Source organism: Mercenaria mercenaria, chromosome 13 (assembly GCF_021730395.1).
Source record: "Mercenaria mercenaria strain notata chromosome 13, MADL_Memer_1, whole genome shotgun sequence".
NCBI lineage: Eukaryota > Metazoa > Mollusca > Bivalvia > Venerida > Veneridae > Mercenaria > Mercenaria mercenaria.
In genome coordinates this window covers 8,523,282-8,545,506 of record NC_069373.1, presented here as the reverse complement: position 1 = coordinate 8,545,506, position 22,225 = coordinate 8,523,282, and the positions used below count along the sequence as shown (strand labels likewise).

Genomic DNA, 22,225 nt, shown 5'->3' with positions numbered 1-22,225 from the left:
ACTGACCAAGTTGTTACTAATTTACCAAGTGTCATAAATCCTTCAAAACTTTTCCTTTTTTACATACACTTTGGCATCATGGGTCTGTTCATCTGTACACCTGAGCCAATTCTTCCTTGTACTTAGTGTAGCCTCACTGAATAAAGTCATTACTTAATACTTACTTAGTACAGAACTTGACAAATGATTAACATGAGCAACTCTCCTCCATTTCATATTTGCAAAGAAATATTATAGCAACATTAATATATGATTTTGAAATATTTGCAAAGAAATATTATAGCAACATTAATATATGATTTTGAAATATTTCAAAGATAATAATCATGGCCAACATAACCAGGAATATTCTTGTTATCTAAATATATTGGTTCCAAAGGCTGATAATTTATCAGTTAAACAAACATTATAGAAAAACAAGAGATCACAGAGTGATCTTGGCGCCCACCAATGTGCCATTTTTGAGTGTTCCAAATTTCAAGTCTTAATGAATAGCTCAAGGTCAAATTTCATTTCCGTACACATCACTGTGCATGTGGTCCAAATTCGAAAGCTGTAGCTTGAGAAATGTGAAAGTAGGTCACTAGATCAATTTCAAGGACAAAGTTCTTTGTACACAAAACTATGCATGTGCATCAAGTCTGCAGGCTGTAGTTTGAGAAATTTGAAAGTAGGTCACTAGGTCAATCTTAAGGTCAAAGTTTATTTCGGTACACAAAACTATGCAAGTGGTCCAAATTTGAAGGCTGTAGCTTGAGAAATGTGACAGTTGGTCACTAGGCCAAAATCAAGGTCAAATTACACTTCAGAACACAAATCTATGCATGTGGTCCAAATTTAAAGCCTGTACCTTCAAAAATGTGAAAGTAGGTCACTAGGTCAATGTCAAGGTCAAAGTTTGTTTCGGTACACAATCCTATGCATGTGGTCTAAATTTGAAGCCTGTAGCTACAGAAATGTGAAAGTAGGTCACTAGGTCAATCTTAAGGGCAAAGTTCATTTCGGTACACAAAACTAAGCAAGCTGTCCAAATTTGAAGGCTGTAGCTCGAGAAATGTGAAAGTAGGTCACTAGGTCAAAATCAAGGTCAAATTTTATTTCGGAACACAGAACTATGCATGTGGTCCAAATTTGAAGCCTGTACCTTCAAAAATGTGAAAGTAGGTCACTAGGTCAATGTAAAGGTCAAGGTTTGTTTCGGTACACAAAACTATGCCTAAGGTCCAAATTTGAAGGCTGTAGCTTGAGAAATGTGAAAGTAGGTCACTAGGTCAAAATCAAGGTCAAATTTCATTTCAGAACACGAAACTATGCATGTGGTCCAAATTTGAAGCCTGTACCTTCAAAAATGTGAAAGTAGGTCACTAGGTCAATGTCAAGGTCAAAGGTTTTTTCAGTGCACAAAACTATGCATGTGGTCCAAATTTGAAGGCTGTAGCTACAGAAATGTGAAAGTAGGTCACAAAATCAAGGTCAACTCATGTCACGGTTCATCTTGCCACTCAAAACCATACATGTGGTCCAAATCTGAATGTTGTAGGTTATTGACAAGAAGTTTTTAAAAGCTTTTCCCTATATAAGTCTATATGAACTATGTGACCCCCAGGGCGGGGCCATATTTGACCCTAGTGGGATAATTTGAACAAAGTTGGTAGAGAACCACTAGATGATGCTACATTACAAATGCCAAAGCCCTAGTCATTGTGGTTTGGACAAGAAGATTTTCAAAGTTTTCCCTATATAAGTCTATGTAAACCATGTGACCCCCGGGGCGGGGCCATATTTGACCCTAGGGGGATAATTTGAAAAATCTTAGTAGAAAACTACTAAATGATGTCACATACAAAATATCAAAGCCCTAGGGCCTGTGGTTTTGAACAAGAGGTTTTTCAAAGTTTTTCCCTATATAAGTCCATATAAACCATGTGACCCCCTGGGCGGGGCCATATTAGACCCAAGGGAAATAATTTGAATCATCTTGGTAGAGGACCACTAGATGATGCTTCATACCAAATATCAAAGCCCTAGGCTCTGTGGTTTTGGACAAGAAGATTTTCAAAGTTTTTCCCTATATAAATCTATGTAAATTATAGAAATAAACAAAGGGCTATAACTCATTCAAAAATTGTTGAACCAGTCTGATTTTCAGCGGGACACAACTAGGGTACCAATACATCATTCTGACAAAGTTTGGTCAAAATCCCCCTGGTAGTTTCTAAGGAGATGCGACAACGAGAAATTGTTAACGGAAGGACGGACGGACGGAATGACGGACGGACGGAAGGACGACGGACCACGGACGCAGAGTGATTTGAATAGCCCACCATCTGATGATGGTGGGCTAACAATAAATTGTAAAGCTCAAACTGGAAGTCAGTCAAGTGGTCCTGTCTCTGATAGAATCCAGAAATGTTTAGACTGGTCCTGTGTGTGTTTTTTGGTGCTAAAACAGTTATTTTCCACACATGCATGTGATTGGATCACAATAAAGTATCAACGTGTGGCAGTTTTATGTGTGCAAGTTTCAGGTCTAACACTTGATCAGGCTTCAAACATATAAACTGGTGGTATTTGCATCCATCAAGAAATATATCCCTGACTGCAAGACACAAAAGAAATACAAGACTTTGATGTTATGACGATTGTTCTTATTTTTTGTACTGCTTACATGACCAAAGTACAATCTTCTGCGAAGGGCAAGAATAAACATTCTGCAGCTTTCAGAAGTGTTCAGACCATAGTAATCACTCACTGTTCATTCCAACATGCTATAATTATCAAACTATATACTTGTGAATTTTTCAGATACTGGCACATGATTATATTTCTAAACAGTCTCCCAATACAAAAACTTAGTCTAGTAGTTTTGTCTTTGACAAAATCAAGTAATGGTTGGACTTGTCCTATGTGAAATTTAACCCAGTACATTGTCTTCGACTGAATCAAGAAACATTTTAACTAAGACCTATGTGCAGCTTTGGCTAATACTTTTGTGTCTGCTATAATCCAAAAATGTTTGGACTAAGTCCTATGTGAAATATGGTCCAGTACTTTCATCTTTGACTGAATCAAAAACTAAGTCCTATATAAAGCTTTGTCTAATACTTCATCTCTGACAGAATCCAGAAATATTTGGACTAAGGTCTATGTCAAATTTGGTTGATTGAATTCTCAAATGTTTGGACTAACTCCTACATGAAACTAATGGTCATGCACTTTTGTCTTTGATTGAATAAAGAGCATTTGAATCAAGTCCGTCCTATATATATAGGACTTCGTCCAGTGTTTTTGTCTTTAATTGAATCAAGAAATGTAAGGACCAAGTCCTATGTGAAACTTGGGCCAGTACTTATGTCTTTGACTGAATCAAGAAATGTATGGACTTTGTCCTATGTGAAACTTGGGTCCAATACTTCTGTCTTGGATCAAGACATGTTTGTGCTCAAAGGCAAACTAACTACTTTATCATAAATGAGATTTTGACACTTTTCATCTCTTTGAAGAGTTACTAGTGGTGATCAGTCACTCTCCATATCAAACTATTCTACAGTTTTCAAACACTGGCAAATGTTGTTCCCACTACAGGATATCTGCATTTTTGTGTGCACAAAACAGATGTGATATTCTCTCATCTTGCCTGTAATGTGAATTATTTCTGCAAAAAAATGTGCACATTATTCCTGGCTGGTAATTGAAATACCACACAGAGAATACAGTAGCTCTTATGAGAACAATATAACACAATCTGCTGTCATTTTAGCAGTTGCAAAAGAATCCAGGTTATCAATGAAAAAATAAAATTATTGTAAGTGTTTTGGTGTGTTTGGTGCTATTAAATAAAACACTTAGGAAGATCCTCAATTACCCATAATGAAAACAAAGTTCCCAATCAGCTGATAAAATTTTATCAATGTTTGTGTTTTTATAACTGACATGACTATGTTAACCTTCCTGTAAATTATTTTTAGCTCATTAGTAAACCAAAACTTCCAGCTTGAACAACTGTTTAGTCCCCTTCCTGTCATCTTTATGTAAGGAGGTGTGGTTGTGACCCTACTGGGTTTGAACCAAGGACCTCTGTGTATTGCAACTAGCACATTATCTACTCCATCTCAACAATTACATGTTTCAGCTGTACAACAGCACCCATTCATTATTCAATAGCTTCACCTAGACTATATGGGGGTTCAAACTCTCAACGCTTAGATAAGTTGCTCTGTACTACATTTGTACAATATTCATGCTTATTATCTTTTGAAGAAGCACACATACATAATACATAGGCAGACTGTTAAGATATGCTAACATTTCAGGAATCTGTTTGTTTCTGAGGCCATGGAAACTATTCCTTATAATCAACTAAAACATTGCTGAAAGTTCTAAAACCATGCTGATATGATAACATTTGTAGAAAAATGAAAGTCATGTCTTATTAATAATCTAGAAAAAGATGATTACAGTAAAAGATATGCGAAGCCAGACATCATTTAAAATTCTGTATCTTAAGAATTTGGAAATGCTGGAAAAAATTCAACTCTGAACAAAGCCAGGGAGAACTTGATTTCCACGGGGAGTCTGGAATATGACTATTATACAAATTTACCGACTTTATTATTGTAATGTTTCTCAAATCTATTACAAGAGTAATAGTTCAAAATATAATAACTAACATTTCCATTGTATAGATATATAAGGAAATTAATGTGTTTCCATTTCCCTGGAATAACCCTGTCTTATGATAAATGAGTATATAGATTGCTCGTTGTTTCTCCTCTCTAACATCTCCTGCGGAAAAGCAATGTCATGAAATTATTCCTTTCTTGTATAAATGCATTGAATACACATCAATTACACAACTGTAATCATAAAAAGAAAAACAGTTTAACTTTGAGGGCTCCAAAAATTGTATGGAAGAATGTAATAAATCTTCAGGATCTAGATATATGCACACAAAAGTACAGTACAGTACATTACAGTACAGATATGGATGTCTTTAAAACAAACAGTTTAATTCAAGTGCAATTTACTTTTTTCTAATTAATCTTAGCTCCTTATTGACAAAGTTGAATCACTCTCCAGTCCACTTCCTGGAAAGAGAAATTAGTACTGGTATCATATGGGAGCATGTGGTTGTGACCCCAGCAAGGCTTGAACTCACTGTACTAGGTTAAACTGCTTGAACAACTAGACCACCACCCCCTCTTGAAGGGTCATTTAAGTTTTTACTGTAACAACAGTAGTATACACTTACACAGTGACTTCCTGGTCAATAGTTTTGACTATTTAACAGCAAGCCTTTCAATAAATGATCAGAGATAACTTTAATTAGTTATTTCTTCAAGTTTAGATTACAGCCAAACAAAATATGGTGTTGAATTTTAGACCTGTCATATTGCACAAACCATGCACTGGCAATTTACAGAAGGAATAGAGACTTATATAGAAAAGTACAATAAATAAGTATAATGATTATCATTCTTGAAACAGTCTAAAATATTGAGAATCTTTTTATACCAAAGCAATACTTGTATTTCGCAGACCAAAATTTCTGACAATTACTGACAATGTGACCCAGTGTAAAAGTCTGCAGCCACTAGATCAATTTATATTGTTGTGCAGAATCACTCTGCAATGCTGATACTGGCTAAATAAGGAAAATAAATTCTTCAAACATAAGAGAGAGACTGCCGCTGGTTTCTAGCCTCCAGAGACGTTCTATCATGTCATGAGTCATTATTCTGGTGATGAATAAAACCAGTAAAGTTAAAACCTAAAAACAAAATGTTGCTAAAAGCAACATTATTATTGAAGCAACATGGTGTTGTAAAAGCATTTCAAACAACAATAAGATAAGCTGACAGTGATAAACTAGCAGATCTTGAAGATAGTTTTCAGTACATTGAAATCTTTCAAAGCAAAATATATTTTGCAGAAATTCAGCAGAATTAATACTCATGTACATGTGATAATGTTCTAGTCTGGCTTTCATCTATTTATTTACTTCAATTTCACTAGTATTTCAGTGATATAAAGACACATTCTGTACAAGTACTAACATTATTCTCCGCAAGCATTCCACTGACAACTTTCCCATATGGATCAGAAGTGGAGGGTGAATGAATTTAGATGTATTATTGTTGTTTGAAGAACATCTAACCATCTGGTGACTGAACTTACAACCTCAATCATTCAACCAGCAGAGCCAAACACACAACTCATTCATTTATGAAGTATGTACCAAGTTTGAACATAATCATAACACAATTAGAAGTTTTAGAAAAGGTAGTAAGATATTTGTTAACCAATGAAGGCTGATCAACAGATAAAATGCTAAAACAGAATATAGTTGCAAAACAAACAAGAAAGGAACATGCATTTTTGTCAACTTTATGGCCATATCAGATCTGCCCACTTGAAAATTCACAGGTCTTACACAGTTTTTTCATTTTCTTTTTACATTCTGGAGCCATTCAGAGTGCAATGGGAGAGATTAAATAGCTAAACAGTCTGTGAATTCCTGTAGTAAAAGTGGGCTGCACTAATCTGACAAAGCCTATGCAGACAGAATTCTATCTAATTGAATGTTTTATTTCACCTACTTCAAGTGCAAGATGGTTTTTTTTTTCATTCAAAGATAACACTTATCTAAGATATACATGGATACATTGCCTGTTCTTCTATAAATGCTACTGGTAATGAAGAAAGTGATTTCCAACAATTTTCACCTTCAGACAGATTCCATCCATCAACATGTTTTTGTTCAATGTAATCTCATCTATGCCAAAAGGTTAGCCATTTAGTGCCAAAAAAGTCAGCCATTTAACTTCAAGTCAGGCCACTTTTTTCTAATAAAAAATATGTTTCTGCAGGTAATAACAACACAAGATGTTTTCTATCCATCATCAAAATGTTGGCTGATTGGGAGGGAGGTTGCCCTCAAGAATTTGAGAAGAAATTAATCTCTACTTTCAAGTTATTTGTGCCAAATCAAATCTACTTAAACTGAACATTTTTATCCATGCTTTAATTTCCTGTAAGCAAATGCTTTTTTATTCATGGGAATTGAACAAAAACCAGGTTATGAACAAAAGTCCTTGAACATTTCTTTAGCAATCTATATGGCAAGTATACAAGAAGGTATAAAGGGAGATAACAAAATCTGAGCTATCAGAAGAAAAGTACACTTGACTATTCAGAAATGCTTACCAACATAGTACAGTGAATGCAACAGAAAATGGTACAGAGTATGTTTGCTTTTTTACCTAAATTTGGTAAATCGAGGTTTCAATGCAATAAGGGCGTATCTACATATAATAACTATATGTAGATACGCCATTATTGCGTTGAACCCTCGTAATATGTGTGTGTTGGTGGTGAGATATTAGAGTTGGTATAATGCTGGGTAATGGTGTACTAAGAAAAAGTATGGCAAAGAAAAATAAACTGATGAAAAAGAGAATGTTTGTGTGTTTTGGGGGGAGGGTATGATGGACACTATAACAATATAGGAAATACGACATCAGTAAGTATGAGACGTGTAGCAATAAAGATTAAAAGAAACTATAATTTTTTTTTCTCTTTTTGTTTTAGTTGAATTGAGGTAGGACAGGTACATTAAAGGGGATGGAGGTTAAGATAGAGCCTAAAATACAATATATACATGTATAAGATAAGGGTGTATGGAAGTGGATGTAATGGGTGGTGGGGGGATACATATAGGTGTGAGGATAAATGTTAGAACTTGGAGCATGAGGAATACCAGTACATAGAAACATTATGAGATACAAGTTTACAGAAGCGATAGTAAAATTTACACTTTACCCGGAACTGTTACAAAATCAGACCCTAGTGACCTAGACCTTTGATGAAAAAGACTATAACCAGCCCTATCACAATATTTGACCCCAGTGGCATTGACCTTTAGGACACATGACCCTAAACTATTAAATGTCTGCTCCTTACCAAGGCCAATCCTTACCAGGGTGGGGGTGGGGAGTGTATGTGAAGTTTGATGATAGTGGCTGTAGTTAAGAAAACATAGTGAAACTGAGAAACTTGCCTGAAAATTCATCTGAAAGAAATGCCCACCGTGAGTAATGCCAATGCCAGTGTGAGTACGATAACCCTGACATTATTTTTCAAACAGTTGAGCCAAAGAGAAGAAAAACTCATAGAATCGACTTGACCTTAATTGTCTCTGTTTCTATGTGCAGTTTAAATAAATTCCACTCAGCACTTTTAAAATTATGCCCACAAGAATTTAACTTAATAAAGGGAGATAATTAAAAAAGTAAGCAAGGTAAGAGTTAAATCTTATAATCAATATCCTCTTGCATTGTGTGAAGATTCAACAAAATCTCTTCAACTGCTTCACTGTTATGCTCTGAACAAAACTGTTACAGACAGATGCACAGACAGACAAACATGTGAATAAGTGTTCATTTTTGTTCTGGTTGCTGCAGCAGTTACTGGATGAAAATTGAAAATTTACTACTCTAGAACTACCACTGAATAATGTGTGAAGAACAGAATAACAGAAAATACTTGATTGCAGAGATTTAGGTGTCTAGACATCCATATCAGATCTTGATTAATTAAACCAGCAAAATCCAGGAAATTCACAGTCATTTTCTTCAGTTTCTCACTTTCCTAAGGAAATTAGAACAAGAGAAAAAATAGTCTATGTTGCTCATCTGACTAGAAATAGGGCCAACAAGAGTTGTTTCGCTATTGCAAAATATTCTCTTGCACATTACTATAGTAGAACCAAATGTTTTACCAAGATTTCAAGTATGAAAACAGTGCCATCCTGATAGCCCTAAATTACTCACTTAAGCTTAAACAGCTCCAACCGGGTTATAATTTTTTTCATGCTCTGACTTAGTGAGAAGTGACCTTACTATTGACTCGAAGGTGTTTACAAGGCCTTTTCTATGACTTGACCTAGAAACCTAGACATAATACAAAATCAAACATTCTGACATGTTTCATGTAGATTTGAAGAATTAACAAAGTTTCTCTCTATAACTGAACTGTTTGACCTAGTTGTTAACCCTTTATGATCCAGTTTTGAACTTGACTTTGAATTCAAAAAGACTAACATTCTAAATAAGAGTACTAGACTAATTAAAGGGTCATAACTCTGGCTTTACTGATCTTTTGGCTATAAACATTCTGAGTGAGTTCCATAATGACTGCTCAGGAAAGTTGACTACTAATGTGTCAAAATGACAAATATGGCAATTTTGACTTATTCAAGGGCCATGACTCCGGTGTTACTTGATCAATCTTGGTCATATATTACATTTCTTGTATATTTATGAAGATTGCTAAAGAAATGTGGCCTCTAAAATGTAAACAATAAGAAAAATCTGCTCAATAATTGAGATCATTAATGAAGTACAGTCAAACTTTGTTCGCTTGAACTCAATGGGACCAGCAAAACTTGTTTGAGTTATCAGTTGTTCAAGCCACCGAACAAAATGCAACTGTAGGGTGGTGTTCGAATAAACAAAGTTTCACTGCATCATTAAACAGTAAGATTGTTGATGACTGATGAAGTCGGAAGTTAAAAAATAGACACATGATGAACACAATAAACTTTTCATCAAGAATTTGAAAGCATAATAATGTGGCATAATTTTTCTTCATCTCCAGCAGAATAAGAAACTACCAGAGGCAGGCTGCTCCTTATCTTGAATTTAATTGGTTCCCAAAAGACATTGCTAGAAATAAAATGAACATAATGATATCAACTAAGCCATGAAAAAAATTCCACACTTATCAGGATTGAAGATGCACTTCAAAAAAGCCTGAGTCATAAGGAAAACAAATTAGCATGAGATTATGGAGCTCTATCAGAAGGTTTATCAGGAGGGAGTCATACCTCACTTCATTGATCAAACATTTAAATTGATTCCAGAAAATGTGCACTAATAGCTGCCATTCAGAATAAGGTAAACTATCTTCTATGAGGGGCCTATAATAGTTTTGTTACTGAGGTTGGACTTCTGAAGTGCAGGGATTTATCAAATATATTTTAATTGCAAACCTACAAAGTTTTCTCCCTTAACTGAAAAAAACATTTTTATACACTTTTTACCTAGTCATGAAATGCAGTTATAATTATAGTCTTCTTTTGGAATCTGTTGGAGACAATGGTATACACTGCTGCCAACAGAACATCTGGACTTACATTTCTTCTAACAGAGCATTTTCTTAAGCTTTGAAAACAAAAAGAAGTCACACTGACTGAGGTCTGGTGAGTAAGCTGGTTGGTTCACAACATGCATTTTTTCAAATGCCAAGAAAGCCTTAATATCCTTGCACCTGTGAGAGAAGGCATAGCTATGAATCAGACTGATCTCCGACCACCCTTTGCTTAGATGCTTCATGTGGTAAAATAGACTGGCTCCCATCCCTATGTTTGTTCTTATTTACATATATCAGTTCTCTTCATTAAGAGGGAAGTAACTCCAGAAGGTTGTTTCTACATTGAGATTTTTTATTGCCCCTGGCTCCGAACATAGGTTCAGCCATCAGATAAAATTGTGCTATTTTAGAGGCGTAAAATTTTCTTATAAAATGTTTCCAGTATTTATATAAAAATAACCATGCAGCCAGGGAGCCAGGCTAGTGGTAAAACCTTTTCACTTTTTTCAGCACCAGGGGTTTTTTTTACTAAGAAAGTGACACAGATAGTCGGCGTCTTCCCCCTGGAAAATAAATTTTCCCCAATCTATCTCCAATTCTTATGTTTCAGGGATCGAATTTAGCGGTCAGTAACTCATGAAATTCGAGTGAGAATAAAAAAATCCAAGTAGAAAATCATGGCACTGGAATATTTTCGCGATCAAGTCTGATAATCGACGAATTCGCTCAAACAGGCTGTCTAGCATACCCTAACAAAATATTAAGGCTAATTTTAGGGCAATTTGTACAAAAAAATCGGGCTAAAATTAGGAATTTGGTACAATTTTAAGGAAATTTTAGGGCTAAATTTAGGAATTTTCAAATTAAAATATGGACTTTAAAGACCATGTAATGTGCTTACCTTTATGTGACCGAAATAAAAGTAACTCACAAATAGTGCTTTATTTACAGAAAAGACGTCTACCACTTGTAAACTGCTTTGAACTGTGCTAAACTGTTTTTTTCTGAATTAGAAGAACTTTAAAACAACATTTAAAACATTTTCTCTTTTTGATCATTGCAAAAAAGTTAAAAAATTAGGAATTTTTGTGAAAAAATAGGGCCTTTTTAGGAATTTCCTTTGATTTTTTTTAAAAAATAGGAATTTTAGCCAAATTGAAAAAAAATAGGAAAAAGTAGGAATTTTAGGGACGCTAGACAGCCTGCTCAAAACTGTCCTTTGCTCTTTGAAAGCTCCTTTGGGGTAGTTATTTTACTGATAAACATGTGACCACTTGTAGATGCTTGTCGCTATTATAAATGAAATTATCGGATATCTAAGTAAGCGTCTAGATGAAATTTACTTTTGTTTTGGTTGGTGATTCGAAAATGCAAAAATGGAGAGGAAAATCAAGTTTCTTTAGGCGAAAAAGGACAAGGGATACTTAAAATTCTAGCTACACCATGGGCAGTGACCTGAAAGAACTTAAAACTTCCGCGTCCAGCCAAAAGTCCAAAGAATCATCGAGTACTTTGGTTTGTTCTGAAACTAGAAAGTCCCGGCCTGTCCGAACCGTGAAAACGTTGGAAACGGAGCTGAACATTTATTATGAAACCAAATAGCCAAGTGGAACCAACCGTGTTGCTAGTGGAAAAAATGGCACTGCATTGTTAGTGGGGGGAAATTAAATTTGATCCCTGAAATAGGATAACTTAAAATCTGAACTGCTGTAAAAAATCTAATGTACTAATGTACATACACTGTAAAAGCAGTATCATATGATGGATATAATACTGTGAAGTTTCCCCAAATTAGCCTCTTTCGCGTGATTTTTCCCCATTTGACCAGCGCCCAGCATCTTCCCCAACTCCTAAAAAAAAGCCCTGAGCACAGAGCTTTTATAGAAGTGTCCAGTGACTGTGCATACCGACAAGGCACTTGAATAACTGGCCTGATGAAATCAAAGAAAATTATGTATCTCATTTTCTTTGTACTGATGGCTCTCTTGGCAATGAAAGGGCATGCTTGATCTTTTTCATTACCCTTCTCTATGGCTCAAACATGCGCATTCAGGTTTCGTCAACTATTAGCTAGTTAGAAATAACCCAACTATTATAGATGTATTTTTTCAGAAGTTGCTATGCACATTTTAGACACTGTTTCTATTGCTCCTCATGCAGTGAGCAAATGAGGTACCAACCTAGCACAATCCTTTCTTAGGTGCAAATGCCTTAGCACAATCGTTGGCATGCTGCCTTCTGATATGCCAGTACTAGTGGCTATTTCTTTCACCCAACAACAAGCACTAGTGGCCAGGTGTCATCTTTGACCGACAGTTTCCCAGCTTTAAAAGCTTTACACCCACCTAAAAACTGTGCACATAGAACGTCCATATATATCAAATATTCTTCATCAATATCTGCTTTGCATTTATACCAAGCAGAGTGCAGCATTTCTTATAGCTATGAATTTCAGGTTTTTTGTCCATGTTACTAGGTGACTTGTTGTAAATAGTCTATATGTATATATGACTGTATATCTTTCAGACACAAATATCTTGGTCATTTGAAAAGCAAAATGGATGGTGTTAGCTATTGAAAACTTAAATGACATTCAGTAAAGCCTTTAAAATATACAACAGATAAAACTATTGAATCCTGTAAGTGACCTTTTGCAGCCCATTGTAGTAGTGGAAGACCTGTCTATATTTAACTATTTTTTGTCTCAGAGACAAGACTAGTTCTAGTCAATAATGTAACCAGTCTGGTGTAACTGCTTCCAGGGAAATGAGCAGCTGGTGTAACTTTTTGTGTGTGTTCACTTAGGTAATGAATTACCTTTATTTGAGTACCATGGAGGACTAATTTTCATAAACTTTGTGGCTGGGATAATCCATGAAATTTTATTCCAATGAACAAGTAAATTTCCCCCCATTTTTTATTCTATGTTGAAATCAATGAATTTGTATCCTCATGAAATAGTCATTCTGACAATCATGAAATTTTGTGTCCATGGAATAATTAATTTCTTAGTATTTTCCCTATGAAAACAAGCTGTCTTGTTCTCCCAGAAGGATCCAGTTGCCCCCTTGGCTGACCGAGATACCTTATCCAATCATCCAAAAGTTTCCCTGGACAACCAAAGTCGGCCAGGCCGCCTTTAAATTTCAGCCTATGGGGTATGAAAGGAGACAGATCATGGTGTTTGCAGAAAGGGTTGCTCTGTATCCAAGCAACAGATCTTCCATGAACTTGAAATTAGATAGATGAGATAAGCTTTCATCATGCCATTTATCTATGTTAGCTTCTGGGTTATCTGCAACATTCTTGGTGTCAGAATCATGTTCTGTTGTTTGTCCACCTGTCAATATACTTAATCAAGCAGAACAGCACCTGCAGCAAACTGGTGCTGCTTGATTCATTTAATAAAAATCATTGGTACAGAATTTTGATTTCTATCTATTCCTGAAGAAACCCAAAAGGAATATGAACAGTGAACTTAATTGGCTCCATCACTACTCTCATTTAGATCAGGAATCTTACATTCATGAAATGAGACGTGCCATGAGAAAACCAACATAGTGGGTTTGCGACCAGCATGGATCCAGACCAGCCTGCGCATCTGCACAGTCTGGTCAGGATCCATGCTGTTTGCTTTTAAAGCCTATTGGAATTGGAGAAACTGTTACCAAACAGCATGGATCCTGACCAGACTGCGCGGATGCGCAGGTTGGTCTGGATCCATGCTGGTCGCAAACCAACTATGTTGGTTTTCTCATGGCAAGGCTCAAATAATCTAGTTAACAGAAATGTCTAGAGGAACACAGACCAGGAAATACATTAAGCACTGTGCCAGAAGAATTAAAATAACTTTACAGTAGAAACAGTTCTTTAAAGAGAAGACACACAAACAGTACATTTTACAACAAAGAAAACCACAAACTGTCAAGAAAAATGTTGCAAAACATCAAAATCATCTCTCCTGAATCTGGTAATGCAGAATTTGTCAAGTTGATTTAAACTCAACCTGTGCTTCACATCTGGAATGAGTTATTTCTGTAAATTCACAAGGGAAATGTTCCTGTTGTTCAAGGCCACAGCTAAGAAAAATGTTGCAAAATGTAAGAGCGCACTCCCCAAATACCTAAATGTTTCTTCAAAACACTTGGATCAGGGCTGATTTAATGGGTAATTTAACAGTCAAGCAGAGACCGACTTTCTGGAATTTGTCTTTAATATAACATTATAATAAATGCATGATATAACCCTGGAATTATAACCCTGGCAGAAAATGTTACAAAAGGCGACACTAATTGCTTTACAAATCTCCATAATTATATCCAGAGTAAAGTTATTTTTTCAGCTGAAAAAATCCTGAGTATTAGAAAAGAGCATTAGAATGTTTGACTTTCCTAGAAGCTTTACTTGTAACATATCCCTAACCAATGTGCCTGCAGTTGAAGTTACCTTCTTTCAAAAGAGAAGCAAGCTGTAAATAGATTGTAATAATGTGTATTGCAGTATTTAATAATATTAACCCCATTTCTTCCAACTGTTTCAAGGGTTTTAGTTTCTTTTTCTCAATAACTGGCATCATTGCCAACAAATCTCTTTACAAAGCATAAACAAATAGTATCCGGGAACACAGCTCTAACAGGAAAAGCCTGTACCCAGGAACAAAGACCTAACTGGAACATATACTCAGGAAAACAAATCATTCTAACTGTACTCAAGAACAGTGATTTAACTGGAATAGCATGTACCCAGAAACACAGATCTAACTGGAATATCATGTACACAGGAACAGAAATCTAACTGGGACATGTACCCAGGAACACAGATCTAAATTGGACAGCATGTACCCAGAAACACAGATCTAACTGGAATAGCATGTACACAGGAAAAGAAATCTAACTGGGACATGTACCCAGAAGCATAGATCTAACTAGAACAGCATGTACCAAGGAACCCAGATCTAACTGGAATAATATGTACACAGGAACAGTAATCTAACTAGGACATGTACCCAGAAACACAGATCTAACTGGAACGGCATGTACCCAGGAACAAAGATCTAACTAGAACAGCATGTATCCAGGAACACAGATCTAACTGGAACAGCATGTACCCAGGAACACAGATCTAACTGAAATAGCATGTACACAAGAACAGAAATCTAACTGGGACATGTATCAGAAACACAGATCTAACTGGAACAGCATGTACCCAGAAACACAGATCTAACTGAAACAGCATGTACCCAGGAACCCAGATCTAACTGGAACAGCATATACCAAGGAACCCAGATCTAACTGGAACATGTATGCAGGAACAGAGATCTAAATGGAACATGTATGCAGGAATACAGATCTAAATGGACATGTATGCAGGAACACAGATCTAAATGGAACATGTATGCAGGAACACAGATCTAAATGGAACATGTACATTGTACCTAGGAACACAGATCTAACTGGAACATGTATGCAGGAACATAGATCTAACTGGAACATGTATGCATGAACACAGATCTAAATGGAATATGTATGCAGGAACACAGATTTAAATGGAACATGTATGCAGGAACACAGATCTAAATGGAACATGTACCTAGGAACACAGATCTAATTGGAACATGTATGCAGGAACATAGATCTAACTAGAACATGTACCTAGGAAAACAGATCTATATGCAGGAACACAGATCTAAATGGAACATGTACCTAGGAACACAGATCTAACTGGAACATGTATGCAGGTACATAGATCTAACTAGAACATGTACCTAGGAAAACAGATCTATATGGGTAATGTACACAGGAACACAGATCTAACTGGAACAGCATGTACCAAGAAACACAGATCTAACTTGAACATGTCCAAAGACAGCCGTGTACCCAGGAACAAAGATCTAACTGGAACATGTACCCAGGAATAAAGATCTAACTGGAACAGCACGTACATAGGAACATTTTCATTCTCTAGGAAAAATCTTACTTAAAACACATTTTTAATCAGATAAAAAAAAGAAATATACTTGGGGGTAAAAGAGGTTTCAGTAATTATTCTAATTACATAAAAAAATTTGCTCTAATATCTTTATGGCACTTATATATTTCTCAGTATGATAGGTAATGAAAAACTCATTATTATCTTGGAATGAAAGGTTGCTAAGTAATAGAAATAATGTGCAGTATTAATGCACTGTAGGCTAAATCATGGAGAGAAATGTCTGGGATGCAAGATAGGAAAACCTACTTTAATTTCTTTCATGAGGCTTTGTAATGCAATAAGTATTTTGTATTATCTACAAATCAATGTTCTAATTACATGAGAAAGTTAATAGGTGAAAAATGGTTTTCTTTTTTTCGCATCATTGCGTCCAAGAAATTTCTTATAACATTTCTAAACACATCACCAGCATCTGGTCCACTCAAATACTGTTTTATTTGTAACTATAGACACTTTTTGCTTTCAAGGTAAATCCTAAACATTTTACAAGAAAAAGAACTATATAAATAGTTTGCAGAAAAATGGAGAGATGGGGCTCCTATCACAAGTTTTGGGTTTCAAAACTAGGTCAGATCTCCATAACAGCTAATGTCAAGGTGATAGCAAACAGGGAATTTCAAACAGAAACAAAATATTAATGTCATTTAACCAGTTTTAAGACTTTGAAATTACAGGTAAGTTTTTCCACAATATTTTTCGAAATAGTTTAACTAGTAATCATGGAAACCAAAGAATTCAAAACATTATTCCAGAATTGCTGATATACCTCATGATAACAGGAATTCTGGAAAGATATAAACCAAATGCTTGTTCTTTTTACAACAAGAGCTGTCGGAGGACAGCAACGCTCGACTATTCAACAGCCTTGTCAATTGAATGAATACAAAAGTCGAAAAAGGGGCATAATTTTGTAAAATGCAAAGTAGAGGTATTGAACCTCTGTACTGCATGTCATATCATGACAGTGAACAAGTGTGTGAAGTTTCAATCCTTTCCAATTTGTGGATACTGAGATACCAGCTTACATACAAAAACTTAACCAAAAACTGCAAAGTCAAAGGGGCATAATTTTGTAAAAATGCAAAGTAGAGTTATGGGATCTTCACAGTGCATGTTAGATCATGACAGTGAACAAGTGTGTGAAGTTTCAATCCAATCCAATTAGTGGATACTGAGATATCAGATTACATACAAAAATTTAACCAAAAACTGCTAAGTCGAAAAAGGGGCATAATTTTGAAAAAAAAAGAGTAGAGTTACGGGACTTGCTTAGTGCATGTCAGATCATGACAGTGAACAAGTATGTGAAGTTTCAATCCATTCCCATTAGTAAGTACTGAGATACCAGCTTACATACAAAACCTTAACCAAAAATTTCTAAGTCGAAAAAGGGGCCCTGAGCATGATTGAACTTGCAACGTTATACTGAAGTAACAACATCTGTGCACCATAATCAAAAATAACAAAATTCCACTAAAAAAAAGAAATTATTTTACAAAAGTTTTTTCCATTACATGGTACTAGAATCCATTTCAAAGGAATGAGCAGACTTGATGAATCATTTGTAAAAATTAAAATATTCCGTTTAGGATCCCGCCAAAAATTCAATGAAAGCAATGACAATGGTAAATCTCAATGGGCACTTTTCACTCCATATAAATCTATACCTCCTGCGTAAAAGGAGGGTAAATTCCATTAAAGTTCAAAAACTTCAGTATGTTTTTTTTTTTTTCCAAATATTCTAATTTAATTTAAAATTCCCAAATTAGTGTTACCTTTTAGGCTTTTTGTTGATTTAAAATGGTTTGCTTATTTGTATGTATATTTTGGTTATTAAAACAACAGTTATACTATTGAACAATTACTGAAATGTAGTTCATTCATATTTTACACAAAAAAATATCTTTATGTAAATTTGGTAATTTGCAAATTTTCCCAATTAAAACAATTTCCGAGATCATTTTCCCAATTCCACTGGTGTTGGTGGCATTCCCAGAATGATGAAAAAAGGTCTGAATTCTGACTACATGACCGTTAATCACACCATACGACCTTGACCCATTTTTTTAATTCATTATGGCAAAATTTGAAAAAGTTATTTGAATATCCTTCAAGGATTTACTAAGATATTGGAGCAAACATAAAGTACTGCCTTTTGACTTATGATCTAATTATATGACCTTGACCTTGAACAGACATATCTACACACTGTCTCAGTACGGCAAGCATTTATGCCAAGTAAGTCCTTCAGATACTGAATGGACATAATTTTGTGACAGACTGGACAGGAGACTGTATCAAAAACAATACACAGAGAAATAATTAAATTCTCAGTAAACATGGGTATAAATTTTGGCTTCAGCGCATGAATTTAACTTACTTAGTTTCAACTACAGTTCGGTATTAAACTTACTTGTGTGAGGCGACTATACAGTGATTGTCTCTGCCTGAAGGTAGCCGTGGTAATGGGATAGGTCCCCACATCTGAACAATCTGTTCTGGCATGATACAAAACCTTGTTTCATAGTTTCCTGGATTCATGTACAACATGGTTGGACCTTGTTTAGGTGGTTCGATTGTTGCGGAGAATGTAGCTTTCAAATTTTGTTCCTCATCAATATCAATTTTAACAGTTTCTGTAAGTGCAGATGGGTCTAACCTATCTCTTGGTATGTTTTCAACTACAGGCATCAGACTGAATATTTGTTCACCTATTTCCTCATCATGCCCTGTGCAAGCAAATCCTATTTGTTGAGACATGTTGAATTTTAACCTGTCATATTCTTTAGTATCAAACACAAAATGAGCTAATCCTTTCTTTGTGTTTTCAAACTCTATCTTCTTTTTGTTACCTTTAAATTGTTTAATAAGTGGTCCTTCTTTTTCATCATAACCACCATATGCTAATTTAACACTGTATTTATTTATTTCTTCTGGCAAACCTTCAACTTGAACTTTGTCGAGGTTCACTGTTGCTTTCTTTGTGCTGAATGCGTATGTTTCCGCTGGCTCAATCATTGACATGCGTTCACACAATACTGGTGGATCACCGCGAAACATGGCTCCGAAAGTCATAAAGGTGTCTCCGAAATGCTCCTTCCACAATTCCCGTGTTTTCTGATCTGCTCTAATTAAAGGTGACCCTGAGGATCTGTCATTTACAGAATCATCATGTTGGAGAATCTGTCCGAGTACTTTAACTGTGTCGTGTTTATACACAGATGGATGAAGCTGATGGGCATGCCACATGAGATCTATGTCATAACATGGTACAATCATCTCCATAGGATTCTGGTGTTTCAAAAACAGGAATCTCTGATAGCGCTTCTGAGCCGACTTTAAGAAATGCTTGTCATGGAAGTGGGGCAATGATATTTGGTAGAAAAATACCCGCTGACGGGCAACGGCACTAAAAATATTGTAAGATGACTTCTGCTCATACCCTTCCTCCGGAACTGCAGGTATGGTTGGTTCAGGGGCAGGTTCAGGAGCTGCTGGTGTTGGCTCGGCAGGTGTTTCTGAAATAGAAAGCCAGATGAATTACTGTTTGTGATGTAAAATGGAAATATGCACAATGTAAAGTCATGAGTATGGAAAAAAGGAACCAACCGCATATGTTTTGTGAAAAACCCTGATTTTAAATCTGACAAGACTGGCTGCATTGGAATTAAATGCAAAAGGTTTAAACCATACTCTTGGCAAAGACTCTGATAAAATGTAGCTCTTATACATTCAATGTATTCATTGTTTCAGTGTAAATATTCCATGAAGAAAATACATTTGTATCTTTTGACTAGGCAAATATTTTGCAGAGGTGGGCAGCCACTGGCTGATGTCTGCATGCTGAAGATAATTTGATCTTACATCTTTGTTATATGATCTCGCTAACAATTTCTCTTTTTATGTCCTATCTATTCACAGGCTCAAACATATGTAACACCACAGCATCACAAGTGATGATAATGTTTACAAAAGAAAAATGTCTTATGAGATCTATAGTTTAACATTCAGTATGAAGCAGTGGTCTTTAGTGCAACTGACAGTAACAGACCCAGCAATCAGTTACCTAATATACGTTAAATATCAACTTCCAAAGTAATACACAATGGACTGCAATGACTTGAAGAAAAGGATTGCATTTATGGTTTCTGGAACCATAGGAATAAATGACTGTGACAGAAACAGGTAAATGTTTGTTTCAATTATGTAAAAGAAGTAAGTATATGGCATACATGATGGCCATGGAGACAGTTTGTTTATACAACATTCCTTAGAATATTTAACTGATATTTAGTGATAAGTCTTTATACACTGGAACCCCTCACAACCAAACAGCCTCTGGACCAGGGTAAAAGCTTGGTTTAGAGGGGTTTTCCGTTAAGAGGGGTTCGTGTTACATTACATAAATAGTTACAGAATTACCAATCAAACTGATTCATCTGAAATCCTGATCTTGTTCAGTTACTGTATAAACTAGAACTGTCACAGGAGTGACTTATACCCCCACCATAAAGTCTTGTCACAGAAGAATGGCAACCATCAACCATAGAATTTTTAAAAATACTTAGAATAATATAAAATGTAAAAAAAAAAACAACTTAATACTTAAAACAAAATTTTACTCGTCTTTGGACTACTTCATCCTGGGCTTCCTCGGCACATATAAGTAACATGTGCCCAGGATGAGGGATGAGGTAGATATAAAAATCTCTAATATTAGAGATACACTAAAAATAAAAATACAAAAAAGTGTCTTACCCACACATGTAACCACAGAAAAAATGTTTTTTACTTTTTACACAGGACTAATAATAAAAAAGTTAGAAAAATACCTAACATATTGAAAATCTAAAAATAGAATTTCTAATTCATGGAAATTAAGGGGAAGTAACTCGTACAAAAGTTAAAAAAAGGTTCCTTCCCTTTGGCTCTAAGCCAATCAGAATGACACATGTATGTGGTGAAAATACATCAAAATTAAGTCTTAAATTCTAAGTAAAAGTGGGCATAATTCATGAAAAATTGGTGTCAGAGTTACGCATCTTGTGTCACATGATGTGGGTGATGAGGTGTAACATCTATTTTAAGTTTGAATCAATTCCATTTAGTAATAATTGAGATATAGTGAAAATGCATCAAAATTTACCTTAAATTTTAAGTAAAAGGGGGCATAATTCATGAAAAGTTGGTGTCAGAGTTATGCACCTTGTGTCACATGATGTGGGTGATAAGGTGGAACATCTACTTTAAGTTTGAATCAAATCCATTCAGTAATAACTGAGATATAGTGAAAATGCATCAAAATTAACCTGAAATTCTTATTAAAAGGGGGCATAATTCATGAAAAATTGGTGTCAGAGTTATGCACCTTGTGTCACATGATATGGGTGATAAGGTGGAACATCTGTTTTAAGTTTGAATCAAGTCCATTTAGTAATAACTGAGATATAGCCAAAATGCATCAAAATTAACCTTATATTCTAAGTAAAAGGGGGCATAATTCATGAAAAGTTAGTGTCAGAGTTATGCACCTTGTGTCACATGATGTGGGTGATAAGGTGATACATCTATTTTAAGTTTGAATCAAATCCATATAGTAGTAACTGAGAAAATAGATTTCGGGACGCCACGGGACGGGATGGGACAAAACTGACTCCTACATAGCCCCCCCTCAAACATGTTTGGTGGGGGTATAACAATACTAATAAAAAAAAATTATGGGCATACATTATCAAATAGTAAACACGACACTCGCGAGGGCTCAGAGTGAAACTAGTCTATCTGCTATACACTTAGACTAGTTTCACTCTGAGCCCTGGTATTTAGGGATTCTTTAGAGGGGTTTCACTGTAGTGACAAACAATTATCACCAATATCATAATAACGATGAAGGTCATACAAGTGGAAGTGATCCTACTTCTAATTACAAATATGGAAAAAATGATTTGCAACCATGATTGGAATATAACATAAAAGGATAAAATGAAATTGTAGTGTTTCATCTACAGTTTTGAGTTAAAACAAACATTACATAGAATTATATCTACAACCATGAAGGCAATACCTTCCAAATCAACTTCAT

General features: G+C 35.4%; 1 protein-coding gene across 6 annotated transcripts in view; it reads right to left on the bottom strand.

Moving 5' to 3' along the window:
- The window catches only part of LOC123529944 (uncharacterized), a 63,241-nt gene that overhangs the window by 18,419 nt on the left and 22,597 nt on the right, over positions 1-22,225 (bottom strand). For all 6 annotated transcript variants that reach the window (XM_053521139.1, XM_045310559.2, XM_045310562.2 and 3 more), the window contains exon 4: positions 18,557-19,661. In XM_053521139.1, coding sequence (XP_053377114.1) covers positions 18,557-19,661 — 1,105 coding nt within the window. The remainder of the gene's footprint in view (positions 1-18,556; positions 19,662-22,225) is intronic.